Consider the following 19,413-nt stretch of genomic DNA (forward strand, 5'->3'; position numbering starts at 1 on the left):
CAACCAGGACCCTATTTTCCAATGTTTTTGTGTTTTAGTGACTGATGGGGGCAGCAATTGGCAGAAATTGAGCGAGAACGATGCAGCAGAATGCTGCCTCGACTGGTTAGTTTGTGTTTTGTGTGTGTTTGTGTGTGAGTCTGGTGTGTTATAGTGCTGAACTAACATGTTAAAACACAAACTAAGTAAATGATCGAGTAGACCAGCAAATCCCGTGTTCTGTGAGGTAAAATTCATACTTTTGTCAATGGAGTCTGGTGGCTTTGAGAAGAGCGATATAATGCCTGTTTTTGGTTACAGAGAAAAAAATCGTACTATATTATATATATTTCTATATCTAAAAATATAATCTCTGTGAGTCCTTTCCATTTGTAATCACAATGTGAGCCAGTCAGTAGCAAAAATAAACTCTTTTAGTGGATGTACAAGGACATCGTTTCAGCGCGTTTCGGAGCTGCCAGCTACAGCGCTCTCGCTCAATACTGGACCAATTTCAAGAATTATGGTCCCACATGTGCTACGTGTTTGAAAGTTCCATTTTTAGTTCACCAGAAAAGTTAGATGAAAGCCTCGGATTGTGTCAAATTTGTGTCTGAAATGTGATAAGGTAACATTAAGACATACCTGTAAAGAGATCTACCTCCAATAGTTGCCAGGTTCGAAAAAACACTCAGATCTGTCATGTTTTCAGGCCAAGACTGGATGTTGAGATAACCTAAAGAAATATCAGACAGAAGTACATGTGCTAATTAATGAACATATCTGAAGTTATCCACTGTTCTTTTTTGTGGTAATTACCACACATTGTAAGTTGTTTTTTTTGTTGTAAAAATTATAAAAAGGAGTTTGATGAAAAGGAATCTAGGGTGTATTTGATGAAGGAACATAAGAATCATGAGCAAGGGAATAAAAATCTCTTTGTTGCCTTCATTAAAAAAAAGAAAAAAAAAGCACTGCAACTTTTGGTCATGCACTTGCACTGCATTTGTGAAGTTCAAGCAAGAACCCATTCTTTGCAAGAAATGTGCTCAGAGAAGACAATATACACTAATTAAAAGAATGGATTTAATATTCTGCACAATCTGTCCGGTTGCACTTGCCTTTAATGACAGATTATATCAAATCAAGATCTGTGGAAATGACATTAAAAGGGATAGAGCAGGAAATGGCTGGGATAGAATGGCCATTGCTCTTTCTTATTGCCTGGGTTTTCATTATGAAAATGCAGTTTCACTCCATTAGCTGTTTGGCTCAACTGCAAGTCGCAGTTTAATATGACAAAAGGGTTTGTGTACGAGGTATTGCTCATCCCTTAAGGCCTCTAATAGTTAATGAATAAATACACTCACAAGCATGCGCACACACACACACAGCGGCACATACTGTAAGCACGTATAACTATAACTATCACATACACAAACACACACAGTTCACCAACAAAAATCTGCTTTCTACTTTCTTCTTAAAAGCTTTCTTTTACTACCTCAGTGGCCACATATTCCACACACACATACCACACAATAATAATGTTTTGTTCAGTTAGGTTATCCAAGGTGACTCCAGCAAAACAGTCTCACCTGTGATCTCTTTCACAGTGCGGAACACGTTAAGACGCTCTGGGTCCATAGGTCCAATGCCATGATACATGTCCCTGAAGAGAAAACACAAAGTAGACACACACAGAAAAGTGAATACTATCTTTAACAAAAGTAACATACAGATAGTTATAGTATAACGTTATTTATAAAACAGTTCTTAAAGTACAAACACTGTGAACCTGAAGGCACCATGAAGACAATATGTTCTTCATGTCAAAGTCAGAACAGTGTTTTCCTCTAATGTGCTGTGTAACATTCGTAGTTAAATATCATTCTTTTCGCAGAGCTTCGGGGCACTTTGACAGCAGTTTTTCATTGAATAGAGTACACTGACCTTCACAAACCAGAATCCTCTGACCCAATAGGATAGGAATGGAGAACTGTTTGTTAACAGGCCTACCTCTTTTAGTTTCATGCTCCTGTATTTCAAGCAATTAAAATTCCAGTCCAGTGCAATATTAACACTTGTATCCGAGTGATGTGGCTTTGCGTGGACAGTGTGCATGTTGCATTTCAATAACGGTGTTTCAAGGTGCAATGCTACACATTGCAATGTAGTCATTTAAAGCTGTTCCAATTCATATTTTTATATGAACAATGAAATAAATAACTATATGAAGTGTGAAAGGGATTGTCTATAGACAGTCAACAAACCTCCACAAAGACAATAGGGGCCTGTAGGCAGGATTGGGGGCAGCAAGGTAAAGTCAGGATTAATCCTGGGTTTTATATGTCCTGATGGAGGTTTGCTTCTTACCGGGGTTTATCGCCATGGTAACTTATGTTAAACAGCTAACCTACTCTGGAGCAGGTAATGTTCAAAATAGGAGATCAACTTCACTACTGACCAATGACTCTTGAACATCACTATTCATTGAAAATCCCATGGATGTATTGATTATTGATCCGTCGGGCCTTCCCTAATGACAGAAATAGATTCTTGTCGGAGGGACTGACTTAAATTATCATCCTACAAGAGACTGAAGCCTATAAGATATGAAAGTAAACCTACTGACCGCTTTGCATTACATCACATCGGCAGTAGCAGCAGTTAAATTTTTTTAATGAGCATATATTTTAGATGTCAAAATTAGGTTAATTATGAATATGTTTATCATAACTTTAGGTTGCATTTATATCATAATAGAAACTGGTCAACTCGAGCTGCACTGCTATACACAAATGACACGCCTCCATAATCACTAACCAAGTGCACCCTACCAATCTGGAGGTCTTTTTAAGCTGCAAAATTTCCCAGCTCTCCCTCTGCTCTGTCAGTGCTGCTGCTGCCCTGCATCAGTATTGCCCACCATCCCAGCATGCACCTGCAGACTCCGGCTAGGGGGCTCATCACTCCCCAATATCTAAAACATATCTATAAACATATCTGCAGGGAGTAATGAGGTCTGAGTGTAGATGCCAAAATCGTACTATGCTATACTGCTGTAATAAACATTTCAAACATGAGTTGATGTTGAAAAGTGGACCCAAAGCCAATGCAGCTGAAAGGTAAAAAAAATTATCATAAACACCGGAAAATACATCCAAGCAACATTATTTTAATAAAATACACAACTGTAATTATAGTCAGATCTACTCTAATGATAGGGAAGTTATATTATAAGCCTGATAATTGATGCATTCACACAGTTTGTGATTTTTTTGCCAGCTATTTTTTCCCCAGCATTCGACAGCTGCAACTGTTTTAGCCTGAGTTACATGTAAAACGTCTTCGTGTTTGTCTAAATATACTTTGCTCTTCACATGTCCATGTTTGTGTTCTGCAAACACCACCCCATTTATGTGAATGCACTCATAGCTTGATCGGGAAAACCCTGGGTTGACTCACCGAGTTGATAACCACCGCCATGTGAGCACTTAGCAAGATCTGGGATGTTAGGGTTAGCGAAGCCAGATAACTAAAAGATATCCCGGGTATGTTGAACTTGCTTCGTGTGTCCATGAGTTTGTCTGACATAGGGTTATGTAGAGAAAAAAACCCTCTGAAGGCATTGTGTGTGTGTGGTTTCAAGCTGCCACTTACCCTTTAATACCAGTAATGAGGAAGACGAGGTTGCCATTGATTTTGGTGCAGTTGACAAATTTTTCAATGTTGCTGGCATCCACTGTTTGAGCTGCTTGCAGGCTGCCCGTCCCTATGCCATCACACACTGATAAAACAAATGCAAACACACACATATCATCATATATTACTAAAAATAATTAACTTTATGTTGCTTTAGGCATGCATTACCCACTGTAGTGTATATCCAAAGTGACCTTGTATAGCAGAGACCTCGTTTTGAGAAACTGCTATTAGCTATTTGTCACTTTAATTCTTTCTACTCTTTTATGAAAATATACCCCTTCATTTGGTGCATAGGCAAGGCCACGGCCCCTCTGCATGCATTGGAATTCTTTTGATGAAAGCATTGGGCCAATCCACAGCCAATTCCTCCCTATAATGAATTCATTACATCTGCATTAATTACACTTGCGGTCTAGTGTGAGCCAAGTATTTCTGACAGAGGCGGAGGGGATGATGAATAAGGCTTGCATTAAGTGGTGTAACCAGTTTTTGATAGTGATTTATACCAGCCAATTCCATATCTGAAATGTTAATTTGTTATCATTTCCCACAGTTCCTTGGGCTATCCCTCATTAACCCCTCCCTGCTGCGTGACGATGTAATCAAGAGATTAGCCAATCAATGGATGCCAAAGCCCATACATAGAGCCTGAAGGAAAACACTATTGTCTTCCCTCGGAAGAGAAAGGGCAGATCAGTTACCTTTGTGAGAACAATATGATGAAGGGGCTAATCCTCTGTATTGAACTGAGGTAATGCTGTTTAATTTCACATCAGACATTGTAGGCATTTAACTAACACTCTCGCACAAAATGAGTTGTAATTACAGGTACGAGCAGTTTCTCGTTATGGGACCATTTCATGTTAATTAACACGTCGACTGTTGTGGTGATCAAACATGTGACCTTCCGTTTGTGCCATATTTGTCATATTTATCCTCCAATACATAATGAGTTTACAGTGGAAAATCATAGCAGTAATATGAAAATGGGGCACAATAAGGAGCAGCAAGTTCAACCCTTTGAAGGAATGCAGAAATACATGAATAACATGCAAAAAGAAGATTTTGTGTTTTTAAATAGAAGTCTTGTGACAATGTAACCAATGTTTTTACTGTGAAAAAATATGGCCCTACTTTCCACTTGAAAAAACACAGGGTGCAGAAGGTATTTTAACCTTAATAATCTGCATAAATTGAACTAACTTACCTTTTAATAATGAACCTTATAAAGAGTTAGGCAGGAAGTGGAGCTTAAACTGACCTGTTTGCTACTTTGGGGGATAAAAAAATAAAAATATCAGCTGTAAGTATATTGAGTGTAATATAAAAGCTAAGCTGGCTCCCGTAAAAATACATTTCATAAGATTTCCTATAAAGCTTTTAAAGTTATTCTTGTGGGCTACTGTTAATCCAGTATCATCACTGTTAGCATAGAGCGATTCAATTATCTGCATAAGCCCTTGTACATACAGTAAATGCAGTGCAGTGGGCCAGGAAGTGGGGGAAGCAGGGGAAATGGGTATCATTATAAAACTTTATAAAATGCTCAATTTTCCGTATAGCTTCCATACTACTACTTACATACTGAATTGTTCTACTGGCCTGAGTATCACGTGCACTTTGTTCTCCATGTACTATCCTACTGACAAAGTACCCAGAGTGTTGGTATGTACTGTAAAAATCTGTCTGTTGTCAGTGTATCTCTGCACTAAGACAAAGTTGACAATCTCACAAGGCAACAGTCACCAGTTATGAGTGATGAGTGATGCAGGCACTCCCTACGCCAATGGGAAATAAAATACATCATTATTCCTAGTTGTATGGAAACTGGAAAAAATGGAATCAGTCATTGCAGTTAAGAGTCACTCAAAGTGTCAAATTATGAAACATACTTATAGTACAGCCATCACACCAAACAATATGATATATGAACACCAAAACATTGATGTGTCACTTTTCACATATGCAAGTAAAAAAGTAAAAAAGTCAAAAGTGCTTTTAAATATTTCATAGAATTATACATTTTTTTAATTCAATCAAGTTATTCAGTGGTTCAAATAGGCCTGCTGTTGTGACTACCAACAGCTGTTTCCCTTGGGTGGAAAAATAGCCGACCAATCGGAGCTTCGTAGGCAGGATTATCAAGATGGAAGTCATCCTTGGACATAGCAAGCTACCCAGCCACATCCATGAAAAAGAGCAACAGAAAAATGCCCATAATAGCCTATAAGCATTGCTGAGGTTGACACAAGCAGGAACTTTTCACAGGGGTGGCCAGATGCCCCATCACTGAATATCATGGGGTGGCAGGAGTGTGACGCAGTGACGGACGTTCAAAAGTGGGTGGCTGGCAATAAATGTGTTATTTTCTTTCACATGAACTATTATGAAAAATAGGAAAAGGAGTAGTATTTCTTAATGACATCCCATGCTTTACCTTTAGGACAGATGTCGGTACAGGGGATGCACATTTTGATGCGGTTCTCCTCCACTTCCATCTTGTTGCTGGGACACGCTCTGACACAGGAGCTGTGGTCCACCACGAAATTATCTGACAGTAAACCAGAAACGTTAGTGCTGGTTGACGTTTGAGTCAGTTGTTTCATAGTGGAGAGGCTGTGATGATAAGTGGTACCACACACCTTTTCTTTAATGATTTTACCGCATAAATCATAGAAATCAAAGTGTAGCATTAACTCGTAGAACAATTTCCTAGAAGGACCCTTCTAATGGCGAGAAATTGATTGTATTTTAATCACGTTTGTATAATGATCAAAACTAATGGTCTAGGGCTATATTGCTCAGCAAAAGTAATGAATCAAATTAGTACTTGGTTGCGGCAGCAGAGAAGTGCGACTGGTGTGTGCTCATTTGATGATCAGTGGAACTTGAATATGCAATCTGTTGATGTAGCTTGACTTTTAATGTATGCTCCCTAAATGACTGCTGCACTCAGACTCCATATCCATGAAAGTAAGAGCAAAGACTTGCTTCCTTTTCTGCTGCCAGAAGCCGAAACAGATGGTGTAGAAACTAGTTGATTGAGATACACAATATATTTATGTTTGAGTAATTTATCTTGACTTGAAATAATGTCTGGAGTCTTATTACATGATAGATATAGAGGATAAATGCTTCTTCAATTGACACCAGTTCACAGACTATAAAACTTAATTATGAGCATCATAATGAGAATCTATGTTCTGGCAGTATAATGTTACAGTAACAATATCTACTTGCAGGATGTGCATGCAGAAAAGCATTTTGTTTGTGTACGACAACTTAAAGCACACTTACGTGGACATTTCTTGACACAAAAGGCTCCGTAGGTGTACTTGGCTCTGGGGTTGTGCTCTAGCTGAAAAGATGTGGGGTTGTACACGAACGGCTGTGGGCACTGGGTCACACATGCTCCGCTGTCGTTGAAATTGGTGCAAGCCTGCAGAAAGCACATAACCACAGTCAGCTGAAGGCAGAGGATACAAGCCAGACTTCCCATGGGGTTGCATGGAGTGAAACATCAGGCAAGGAGAGGCGTTGGGATTTTCTCACATAAGTCACTGTGAGTTAAAGTGTATTACAGCAGCATTTCATTTTTACGTGGGATAACATGCGGATCGCAACTGCCCCTTGTCTCTTTGAACACCAAATGGGAGAGAAATTGGAGCCATTGATCCACAGCCATGATGTAAATGGTGAAATGTTTTCCCATAAACCTCTTAAGTGTTTTGTCGTCTGTGGCCACAGGCTGAAACGGCAGTAATTGAATTGGATGAGCCTTTCTGTGAATTACAACTACAATATCATCCCCTGTCATTGTGTGCGCGTGTGTCGTGCACCAGTTTACGAAATAGAAAGAACTTGAGGTGATAAAAGGGATACTAATTGGAACACTGAATCACCAATTTGTTCTTTGAAGAGCGTCGCTGCATCAGACTTTTACAGCCCCGTAAAATGACAAACAATTTATCAGCTGGTAAACAAAGTGTATCATTTTTGGACGGGGAGGATGACAAACAGATGTTCCACAAAAGACACGTGTAATGGAGGATGATGAGGGTCTTTGGGTGTGTGTGTGTGTGTGTGTGCGTGTGTGTGTGTGTGTGTCCTGGAAATGAGAGAGAAAGGAAGCAAAAGAACTTAAACTAAAACTTAAAGAAAGTTAAGAAGGAGATATAAAGACGTCAACAGCTTGTGTGTTTGTGTGCACTCTGACGTACAAAGCAGTCTGTGTCCTTGGGGCCCGAGCAGCCGCCGGCGCACTCGCGATGGCAGCAGTCGCTGACGTAAGGCCCGAAGCATCGACCGTCACACTGCTCTGCACACACCGTCTTTGTCACTGCCGAGGAAGTGAAAAGAGAGAATTTTAAAGGTCCAACACACACATACATGCACAGTCACCCTCATAAAAAGAGACAATACCACCACCCTCAACCTTACACAAACATTGTCTGATATGGAATTCAAGCAGAAACAAATTAGGGGCTTCAGCAACCTAAAGGTCGGGGGAAGTGGGTTTGTAACCACAAGGTCGCTTGTGTTTTTGTACATACGGACACAAAGAACCTCCATCTCTCAACAACGACTCTAGAGGAGCCCCTGAGCAGGTCTCTTATCCTCCAGCAGATTCCAGGTACTGGTCTAAAGTGGCAGGTTGCTGGAGTGAGCTCAGCTGGTTTCCGCTACATAAATAAAGTTGGGGGAAAAAAAGTTCTATGGCACTGGACCTCTCTGATTCACCATATCTGTGTTTAGACCATGGGTGTTTTCAGCCAAATGGACCAATCAGCCAAAGAGACCTTCCAACTGTGCTGATAATTCCTCAAAAGCCTGGCTTTATTCGTTGCCATGCCAACTCGTGTGGTAACCAGGGAGCTGCCTAACTGTCCCTCCTGCGTTTTCTACTTTAAAGGAAGCTGTGCTAGTCAGCGTTATTAGTACAGCACCAATACTTGGATGTTGCTCCTACCTATGGCATCAAAAGTTGCTCTAATGCTTGCGCTAAAGAACAGCCTCCTACACATTATTGGTACAGTAGGACATATACCAGCCAGCGAGTCAGCAGGAGCTCCAAGCTGAGGCATTAAAAACTGCTGTGCTCACTCTCTGCTGTGATGGGAACATAATGATGTACCAGGGAAAAAAGGGCCCGTAGTCTATTAGTCTGTGAAAAACAGCCCAGTCCCTCTCTAGATCCTGATGGCATGAATAGAACAGTAGAACTGTAATTGTACAGAAAACTAATATTTCTTCCTCTTTTGTCTTTGCACTGTTTCTCTCCATTAGATTATTTCCATTTCATCTGACTCTTCTCACTAGAGCTACATAAAACACCGTAACACATGGATGTGACCTTAATATTGGTCTTTGACCTCAATAAAATAAGATAAACAGCTAAAAACAGATGGGTGCCCAAGTACTCACAAAGCCAAAAATATATATATATAAATCTCCACAGATTATAGCAGATTATAGATTATTTTAAAGCAGATCATTGAGTACAGTGGGTCACCCTGTCATAAACTAATCAAAGAATAATATTATTTCTTCCTGGACTTCAGTGTTGTGTTCCACTGATTTACTAAATAGGTTATGCTAATTATTTGGGATTTAAGTAAATAGTTCATCATTTGGGGAATTTTTTCTGACAGGGACTGTTAGCCTTGTGTGTGTACAGAGCTTGAGTAAGGATTCAGAAAAAAAAAAATGAGAATGCTTAGCCTAGCTTAGCATCAAGACAGAAATCAAGGGGGATAAACTAGCCTGGTTTTGTGTAAAGTAGGGTCAGGGAGACACAGCTAGCTCTGTTCAAAGCTGAAAGAAATGCCTACCAGCACTTGGTGGCTTCCTTGAGTAACTGTAGTGTGTGTGTGCATACTCACAGGTTTGACACTGGTCTTCCTGATGGCCCCAGCAGCGTCCGTTACATGAGCGATGACAGCGTCTGCCTGCAGAACACACAGACAAACACACACACACACACACACACACATCAGATAACTCATCAGCAAACTTCAGCTGTAGTTTAGACACTAACACGAATCAAGACCCAGCCCCCTCACACACCAAACTCCTAATCGTCCACTCACGCACACCCTTAAAACTTCACCAACTACCGACAGTGACATATCTGTTGAATCTCCTTCGCTCATACGACAATAGACCCAGAGCCACTGCGGCGACTTGTGGCCTGTAGAGAACATAAGCATGAAAGACAGGCTTCTACTCCCTTCCGTCAGGCGCTCACACAGGCAAAGTGGGACCTGACAGAGAACTCGCAGCCTTCATGCTGCCAGTGCCCCATCATCAAGACTTAATTGACTATGGGTTAATTACAGAGTAAGTGGAACAGTGCAGCAGATTGTCACCCAGCCCCTTCAACCACTCCCACTGTGGGGTTGTTAATGTTAAATACTAACTACGACTTGGCAAAGGCCCCCAATTTGGCAACCTCAACTCCCACACGCTCTCTTGTCATTTTTTGGCCCACCTCCTCTGTTCTTTGTTGCTTTTCATCCTCCTCCTCTGTCAATGCCATCTAATCAACAAAATAGCAATGTTTTACACATATTGTACTTAAAAGCGTCTTCTCAAGCCTTTATTTCAGAGTAACCCGCCTTGCACAATGTCTAACTCCCTGCTGATGTTGAGTCTATGCAGATTTTGTTCTGCTCAGACTGTAAGCAAAGAAAGGTCATCATGCCTTTCCATCAAAGAATCTCTCAACATTTCCCCCATTGTCCATGTCTTTGCTCGCTATTCGACGACTATTGTTCACTATGACATGTTTTGATACCGAGGGCCCAAAAGAAACTTCTACGCTCTCCCTGTCACTCCCTTAGAAAGAGCAAGAGGCTCATCCATAAATGTGCAGAAAAGTTTGAGAGAGACTGCCTTTAACAGCCAGTTCTTCGGACACAGAATGTCCGCCGGATAGCGACGCCTGTTATGTCCGAAGCTGAGGGAGCTGAGGGACTGCAGGGACCACAGAGGGGGGCGGGCACCAGGGGAAGTGGGCAGTTTTAAACCAGCTGTCAGATTCACTGAGATTTACAAAGAGCACAGCAGCTCCATGGGCCTCGCTGCAGAGCCCCTACCATACCACTACAATGGAAAGGTTCACACGTTGATCTAACACTATGTGATTTTGCTTCCAAATGACTGCCAGGCAAACAGAATAAATAAAAAGGGATAGGGCATGACTGCTGCTGGTAGGGGGAGTGTGTGTTTGTGTGTACTTCTGCAGTATGTTGGCATGCGGGTTGCCCTCAAAACAATTTTTGATTTTCATCCAAAGTTACTGGTTCCACTGGTTTCCACCCACATGCGGTACTCACATCCGAGGTTGCTGTTGTTGGATGGTACCACCAGCAGTTCAGCCTGGGGGTTCTTGATAATGTCACGCCAATGGATGGTGTCCGCATGGCACAAGAATTTGTTCTGGTCAACGTAGACACCCCCATTCAGTATCTCTGCACAGGGAGAAAAAAAAAGATGGAAGGAGAGAGAGATGAGCTCATAGATGTGGATATATAGTACATGTACATGATGGCAGAAAATCAATACTTCAAGGTTAACTCCAATCCTTTGCCTCGAAGTGCCGGACTGCGTAAGGTGTTCCCTGAAGTGCATCTGAGCATGAAGATAAATGCTATTGACAAATGCACGCAGTAATTCAATGCCAGGTCCAAAGACAATGATGTTTCATACCAAACAAGTAAATGGATTTTGCTATGTAAACAAAGCAGCCTCACTTTTGAAAAGAAGTAAAAACTGTACGCTGGTATAATTTCCTAATTATGCATTGAGTATTAAATAATTTCTTTTAGCTTGAGAGTTAATGAGTTTGAATGTCACTGGCAGGCACAAGATATTTTATGTGTTGATTTAAACTGAAATAATAAACTGCAGTGGATACATAGCTTCCTCAAATCCTCATAGAAGGATACTGTCAATGATAAAATAGGTAAAATAAATAGCAGATGTGTTTAGACGTATTTACATCTTGCAACTCGTTGATTTCTGGTTGTGGAGTAAAAAAAAAAACGTTTTGGAACGTGTTCAATATTTTATTGTTCCACTTTTGTCTTCAATAGATCTCTTTTTGCTCACAAAAGGCCTAAATCATCAAACTGACTCAGAGAAAATGAGGGATCACAGCTCTCTTGACCTACTCCGCATCCCTCTATCAAAGTGAGAGCCGACGCACCAAAGACAAAGGCGGGCACCACGTCTAGCATTTGCTTAATAGCAAAAATATGTTTCTTTTCAAGGACCAGTGCCCTTAACAGATGCCTGCGCATGGAGTGTGATAATAAATTCTAATCCCTCTCCCTGCTACTAATCCAGGTTTTGGATATGGACACAGAATGAAATGATGTTGCTGTAATCTCCCCCTCCCAAGCCATGACCCGTGGCAGAAGAGAAACAACATCCAACATCAGTGTCTCTTTCTCTCTGGGACACTGGCTGACTGTATTATTCAACCTAGTTGAGGGATTTAGATACAATCACCTTGCATATCTTTCTCCTTGAATATGAAGCACTGCCAGATTCCATGAAAGTACATGTCATAATAAATTAAATTTAATATGAAAAAAGTAACAATGTGGTTCAGATCAGGACTGGATTACCTAAAAGTAAAGAAGGTTATTATCTCCCCAAGCAGATTATTAACAGTGTATGAGTTATGCGTACAATTCAGCAGCTGAGAAGCACACGCAGGAAGCTAATCATTACCATCCGACACCCTGATTAAGGAAGTGGGCCTTGGTAGAGACGGGGACATTTATTCAAAGCCCTCTTAGAGGTGACATGGCGCTCCGTCTGCCCGCTGAATGGCCTACAGCGGCGGCTTCATGTAATCATGTTCCCGTCACAATGGACGATTTATTAGGGGGTGTTCTACATTCATGGGTGGCGGGTGAAAAAAGGGACAGGCTGTGCTTTATTCAAATATCATGTGGACCACGCTGACGGCACACTTTGATGTCATTTAAAAATACTAATGAGATAAGCAGCAATTCATTACCCACTCGACAGATTTCTGACATAACTGACAATATATTCAGAAAGCATATAATTAAAGTAACTACAGCAGATGTGTCAATATGTGTGTTTCCTTTAAACCACCACTAGATTGTTATCTGGTTTCCCTTGAGTCACCTTGACACGATACAGGGCACCACTATAAAGTGCCCCTACACTCCTCAAAAGATCCCCCAGCAGACAACAGACAAAGGTCAACTTGGAAAACACAGGAGATGTAGACCACAAGGTGCACACACCCACAGTCTCACAAAGCCAGCAATTTTAATTTAATTCACTGGCCAAACCAGGCCCTTTTTGGGACAGGCGTCTTTTCAACTCTTGATGATGGATAAGAGCTCAGCAATGACATTTTTTTTGCACTTCTTTGGGTTTAATGATAAAACTAGAGAAAACATTCTACTCGGCAGATATTGTTTCTCATACACAGATGCTGAAGATTTGTTCAAAGTTTTGTTCAAAATGTGCAAATAAACAAATGAGGCTGATGGGAATGGCATTAGTGTTGCAGGTTTGGTCATAAACCAAATAATTGGACAAATTAAAAAACAGATTTTTGCAAGACAGTCTCATTCCCTGAGGGGAACATAAATGTCTGGACCAAATTTGACTATTTCAGTCTGAAGTCCCCCCCCCCCCATTGTTGTCTTCTGACACTATTTTGCAATGGCGCTGTCTGCTTTAAAATACAGGCAAGCCAGCAGTTTTTTCCCCTTACACCATCATACTGGATTCAGCCAGACCTTCCTCCAGTGCTAAAATAAAGTGTGGAGAAAGGTCTAGCTATGCAAGACTACTGGATATTTGACATCTTTGACCTGTTGGTGGCGCTAGAGGAAAGGTCAGAAGATCACTAAAGTAACAAGGATCCATCCTTTGGGCAACAAAGATAAATGTACCAAATTCTACAGCAGTTTATCTATCTAGCTTTCCGGTATTGTAATGTAGCGGCAAATTGGCTATTAAAGTGCAGGCTTCAAACACGTAAAAGTAAACTAGAGGGATATACACCTAAAACGAAAACCAACAATATTTTGAGTTTAAGTTTTAACTTTGAAATGGCTTAACTTTTAAATTGCATTTAAAAGTCTCACCTTTGACAAAATGACAATGACAAAATAAGAAAGCATTTTTCATAAAATTTTTGAAGTAATAATTTCTACACTTGAAGCCTTTCAGGTATGACAGATGTAATCCATTTTGCTATTTTATGTGGAGCGATCTTTCACTTCAACCCGCCCAGCACTGTCCCAAATGCTCTTTTGAGTGCCTGCGTCCAGATCCCCCCTGCTCGCTGCAAGACAAATTGCCACCTCTGCTGTCCATCTCGGCAAGGGCACTAACTCTTCCAGCGGAATGACAAGCCTGTATTGGGTGGTCATTCAATAACTTGCGACAGTCATGCACTAAGGCCCATCCCTCCTTCCCACTCGTCTCTAGTAGCCCCCCCCCCAGTTCCATGCTTCGATCTTTCCATCAGGAGAGGGAGATCTACAGCCGACCATCCGCCACTACACCACAGACACCCACCCAATCCCCTCACCCTCCACACTGCTGTGAATTATGAGGTAGTCATAAAAACTATTGTCCTGCATCAGAACAAAGGGGGGGGAGATAAAGAGGGCAGTAGAAGGGAGGGAATCTCATTCTAAGATAACAAAAACATAACAATTCTTATTTTCAGGTGATTATACAATAATGAAAACATGCCTATGAACAGCGATACCATTTTATGTGTGTGTGCTGAGGCTACGCTGCCATATGCTCTGGTCATGTTTGGTTCAAGACATGTCTCCAGTGGAGCTTTTTGCTACATGTCTCTTGGCTGTGAAACAAAGGGTCTCGCTGTGGTGGAGGAAAAAAAAAATCTCACTGAGCTAAAGTTGGAGCGTCATGTAGAATCAGTGATTAGATTTGATGTGGAACTGTGCAGCAGGATATGAGGTGATCACTGGAGGAGGAGAAAATGATTGGGAGAATCTTATCATATAAAACGGGAAAAAGATCGATGAATGAATGAATTACTTTATTTAATAGCACCACTCATGAACTGCATTTACTGTCTTTGGGCACTGTGAAGGTACATAAAGGAACCACGCAAAAAAGGAAGGACTAGATGGGGCTTTATTGCTAGAAATGTATTACAAACCCCTTCAAATTAAACTGAAATTAAGAAACGAAACCAAGATACTGGGTTGCCACGTGCTCCCCACCACCAACAGCTAATCACATTTGTACCTTTTCCGCCTCATCTAAATGAAAATTCCCCAATTTGGTTAGGTCTTTTTAGGTTTATTGTTTAGCTCAGTGGTTCCCAACATTGGGGTGGGGACCCCAACATGAGGTCATAAAACAAATGCGTTACTGAAGAATGTTAAGCTTATTTTTTATTCACTGTTTGGCTGCACTGGTCACAAGTATATACAATATACATCAAATGACAAGGGGTCTTAAAACTAGGGGAGGTAATGTTCGAGAAACTAGCAAAAGATAGCTAGATTTAAGAAGCATCAAACCGAAAATACCCCACCCTCTCCCTTCAGGCCTTCTTCCAAAGCCACTATTTGTCTAAAGCCAGTATTGGATTTATTGATTGTTGATTGATTATTGTCGTTGGGATGTAAAGAACATTTCAACAAATATAACAAAAATGCTTCTGTAATATTACCTACTGTAGCTTTAAGTTGATATTGCTTTTTTTGAAAAGGTCAAAAGCCAAAAAGCATGAAAACTTCTGGTTTAACTTACAATCAAGCTCAAATTGAGTTTGAGCACAGAGTACAATATCAGATACAAATAGGAATAAACTTTGTCTTATTATCCTCGGCTATTTCACTGTATGTCAGGACTGGGTGATCTTTCCATCCCTGGTCATTCTGATGCTTTGCCAATTATAACACTGTAGAACACAAATAAAACTATACAACTGAAACAAGCTTGTGGGCTGACATTAAAGCTGATAAATTAACTAATTAAAGGGCAAAACACTGGTCTGAAATTAATGACTTAACACTTGAGGAAACCTGGTAATGTTGGGGAACAGGAAGTAACCTTTTCACACTCATTGTATTACATTCATATTTTGCATTTGGCAATTAGCTGCCACTTTCACCCACAGAACAAACAGTAGGGCCATCAGCATAGGCTTTAACAGAAGCACCCAAGAGTGCAAAGAGAGTCAGGGTGCCCTTACAATATCCCTGTGACCCTTGAGTGATTATATAGAGCTATAAAAAGAAATTAAAGCTACAGAGTCATTTTTAAAACCTCAAGTAAGAGCAAAGATTAAAATTTTGAGAGTCAACGTGGTACGCCATTGTGATTATTTATTTGTATTGTGTGTCACACACCTTCAAAATAGAGTCCAGACCAATAAGTGTACGGATTGTTAAGGAAGTAAAATGGTCCCTGTGCCAAGCTGCCTTTGCAAGCCAATTAAGTTCATTTTACTGTCGTTCAGCAGAGCGAAAAGACCCTATTTTGAAGTAGTTTCTAGACAATGATGGCCCCAGCACCAATCAGTGGTCATAGCTCTATAGGGAGCCTGCTGATGAGCTTTCATCAGTGCTGCTAGCCACTTGTCCCACATCTCTTTCTCTCCCTAATTATGCTGATGAATAAGGCCGTAATAGTGATCCGTCCTCGACTGATGAGTCCATGAGTTTGCCGTTATTGTCTTGTCTCGGGGGCGGGCGTGTCACGTATCACACAACTCAAGCAGAGTGCGTCCGAGCCATCCAGTATGCTCTTTTTTTATTAGGATCATCCCTCCATCCTTGTCGGCCTCCATCCCACACCCACCCCTCAGACCCACCCATCCCCTCCTGCATGAAATGTACTTTCTCACCCCGGTGACGGGCGACTTGCTGAGCACGGGGAACAGAGAAATCGAGATGATCACTCTTTCTTTTCACAGTCGGATGCCCCCTTTTTCATGAGCCACACCAACACGCACACATTCAAACACAGAAAAGCTCTTCGATACCCATGCAAACATAAAATGAAGAGTGCAGGCAAATTAGCACATTTTATCCAGTACCTCTAAAATTCTCAAGTGAATATGTCAAGTGCTGCGCACAGACATACAAAAGCCTGTTGATAAACACCTCCTGTCCAACAGCGAAAAAGCATCTTGGCGCTCTGTTGCATCAGGTCGACAAAGCCTCGCATTTGTAGGCAGAGCTGGAGAGTTAAGCCGAGGCTTTACCTCTTAAATGCCAATTAATCACTCAGAGCTTGAGAGAGAAATGCAGGGTGCCCCAAGAGGAGCACCATGTAATTTTTCCAAAGTAAAATGGAAGTCCAATGTACCTTCTTTATAGAAATCCCAGCAAGTCCCAGTCATTAAAAAGTTAATGTTATTCTTCATACACCTATAGTACATACATACTGAATATAGTGGCCTTTATTTGCCTCAATTGCAGAAAGGACGACATGCCTTTACCTCCTAATTTCCCTTTAAGATCCCTTGCTGTTTTCTGATCTGCTCCCATTTTCATTGGACAGTGCTGCAAACTCAAACACTTCCTCTGTGTTAACCTGTTACTCATACATTCAGGATAAGGCGAATGCTCTTTTCTCTTTGTAAAACATCTTTGTATTCTCATCACAGGCTAGTGTGGTCTTCCAGCACCTGCCAAAGCATTGTGGCCAGGTTCAACTGTGGACCTTTTAGGTCTTTGAGGCTTTTAATGTAAAACATCTAGAAGAAGTGTTAAGTTTTCCTGACACAAAAGAGCTTTACATTTTAACCAAAGGGAAAACTCAGAGCAACTGAACTGTGACTAGGCATGACTATGGAGCTTTCCTGATGGACGATTATTGTAAATTTCATGTGTGAGCCAATTAATTTCATCCCCCACTAATGTTTTTTTGTCACTTTATTGAGGACCCAGCAGGCCAAGGCACTACTTGAAGACAGGCTTTTATTTGTGAATTTACGGTATGTGTGTAAGCTCTTTGCAGTCATTTACATGCATCAGTTCCTGGTGCTCTGTGTGGCCTGTGACACAGCGCAGACAGCTGGCATGACAGAAGGTGCCGAAGTGGGGAATGAAACAAATTGCCTTCATTTTCTTAGAGTGCAACCTCTTCAGGGAACACCGACGAAACATTACACCACTGAAACCGCAACAAATCTGTGACTCTGGAAAATAATGACTCGCATGAGAGCCAATGAAGTAAAGTTAGCGAAACAGGGAGACAGAAAGATTGTGTTTAAGTTCTTGTTGCTGTCCTGAGCCCTCAATAATGTGTTTAGGATAACCATCTATAGAAATTACTGCATAAATAGCACAATCCATTAAAAGCAGACTAAAGAAAATAACACAGAGACAGGAGAGCAGAAGTTGCCTTACTCTAAGCCAACCGGCACTGAGGTTTACACAAAGCACTTTGAACTTCACACACACATACAAGGCAACGAGATAGCACTGCAACGGGTTCAGTCGAACCGGGGGAACAATAAAGCGCAGAGTTCCCCACAGTAGTGTAAAAGTCTCTTTCATCTTATGGCTAGAATGGCCACAATACGCTGTCACGAATGAACTGCACTCCAGCAGAAAGAGAACAAAGAGACACAAGTGTTACACGTGGGAATTCTGTAGGAGAAGAAGTCTGTGTGTGTATGAAATCACAGGAGCAGTTGCTTGGTGCAATGGGTGTGTCAGGGTCAGAGTGTGCGTGTGGGTGTCAAACTTCCTATTTATTTAAATTTAGTTGTGGATTTCTCTCCTCAGCCAATTTACAGTAAGACTGAGAAACCCAATGATTTGAGGTAAACACATGACTGGACTGGAAAACAAGCAGTCAGTCCCAAAGAAAACCATCTGTATTTAATTGTGAAGTTCTCCAATGTACAGTGCCTCCGAGCATGTTTACTCTAAAGAGGGAAAAAAAGAAAAAAAAGAAAAAAAACCAGAGGCTGTTGAGAAAGTAGCTTCTTAAGTGAAAACGACTTCTCAAATCCCATGAATAACTGTTAAGTCGCCAGACTGCAAACAAGCCGCTGGTAGATAAATGGCTGCAGATCGCGGAGATAATAGAGACAGAAAATGGCAACTAGTTTGCCTCGGGGCACGAAAAAGAGCTAAGCATCAGCACAAGAGGGTTTGGTGGTACGAGTGACCAAAATGAAACAAACTTTTCAAAATGTAAAGTGGGTAGCGCTGCGTTTTTTTACTTTCCAGTAGGGGGAACATCTTGCTCCTGCAGCTGCACATTTTATAAGGAGCTGCATTATTCACACACCTAAAAAGCTGTCAAAGGGATGCGCTGTGTTTTATAAATGATACAATCCTTACGAGCAAATCCACAGTGGCTCCGGGGCCTGTGACTTGAGGAGAACTTATCTGATCTTCACGGAAAGGCGGAGGTGGGTCTCCAGAGTCCCGTTTCCCCACTTCTCCATTATTAGCTCTGCCAGCCAAAGAGATATTGTGCTTGGTGACAAATGGGATAGGAGCGCTAAGGCGCAGACAGTGTGGGGGAGGTCCCCTCCATCTCCCCCCCAAACCCCTCCCCTGCCTCCCACCAAGATCCGGAGCGCTGCCGCCGCGTCCTCCCCGATAACCATAATTGTGTTTTAAAGCCCCTGATTAAATTTTGCAGTCTCGAATGATATTGTTTTGCGATGAATCCTTATGAAAAACGCTTCACATTAGGAGATTATGGAAAGCG

At 41.3% G+C, this 19,413-nt stretch overlaps 1 protein-coding gene across 3 annotated transcripts in view; it reads right to left on the reverse strand.

Annotated features, from left to right (window-relative positions):
• si:ch73-383l1.1 (receptor tyrosine-protein kinase erbB-4) overlaps positions 1-19,413 on the reverse strand; it is a 230,251-nt gene that overhangs the window by 62,135 nt on the left and 148,703 nt on the right. For all 3 annotated transcript variants that reach the window (XM_051427370.1, XM_051427371.1, XM_051427368.1), the window contains exons 4-11: positions 11,025-11,159; positions 9,570-9,635; positions 7,908-8,026; positions 6,985-7,126; positions 6,125-6,238; positions 3,643-3,769; positions 1,578-1,651; positions 625-715 (exon numbers count right to left, since the gene is read on the reverse strand). In XM_051427370.1, coding sequence (XP_051283330.1) covers positions 625-715; positions 1,578-1,651; positions 3,643-3,769; positions 6,125-6,238; positions 6,985-7,126; positions 7,908-8,026; positions 9,570-9,635; positions 11,025-11,159 — 868 coding nt within the window. The remainder of the gene's footprint in view (positions 1-624; positions 716-1,577; positions 1,652-3,642; positions 3,770-6,124; positions 6,239-6,984; positions 7,127-7,907; positions 8,027-9,569; positions 9,636-11,024; positions 11,160-19,413) is intronic.

This window comes from Dicentrarchus labrax, unplaced genomic scaffold (assembly GCF_905237075.1).
Source record: "Dicentrarchus labrax unplaced genomic scaffold, dlabrax2021, whole genome shotgun sequence".
Classification (NCBI taxonomy): Eukaryota; Metazoa; Chordata; class Actinopteri; family Moronidae; genus Dicentrarchus; species Dicentrarchus labrax.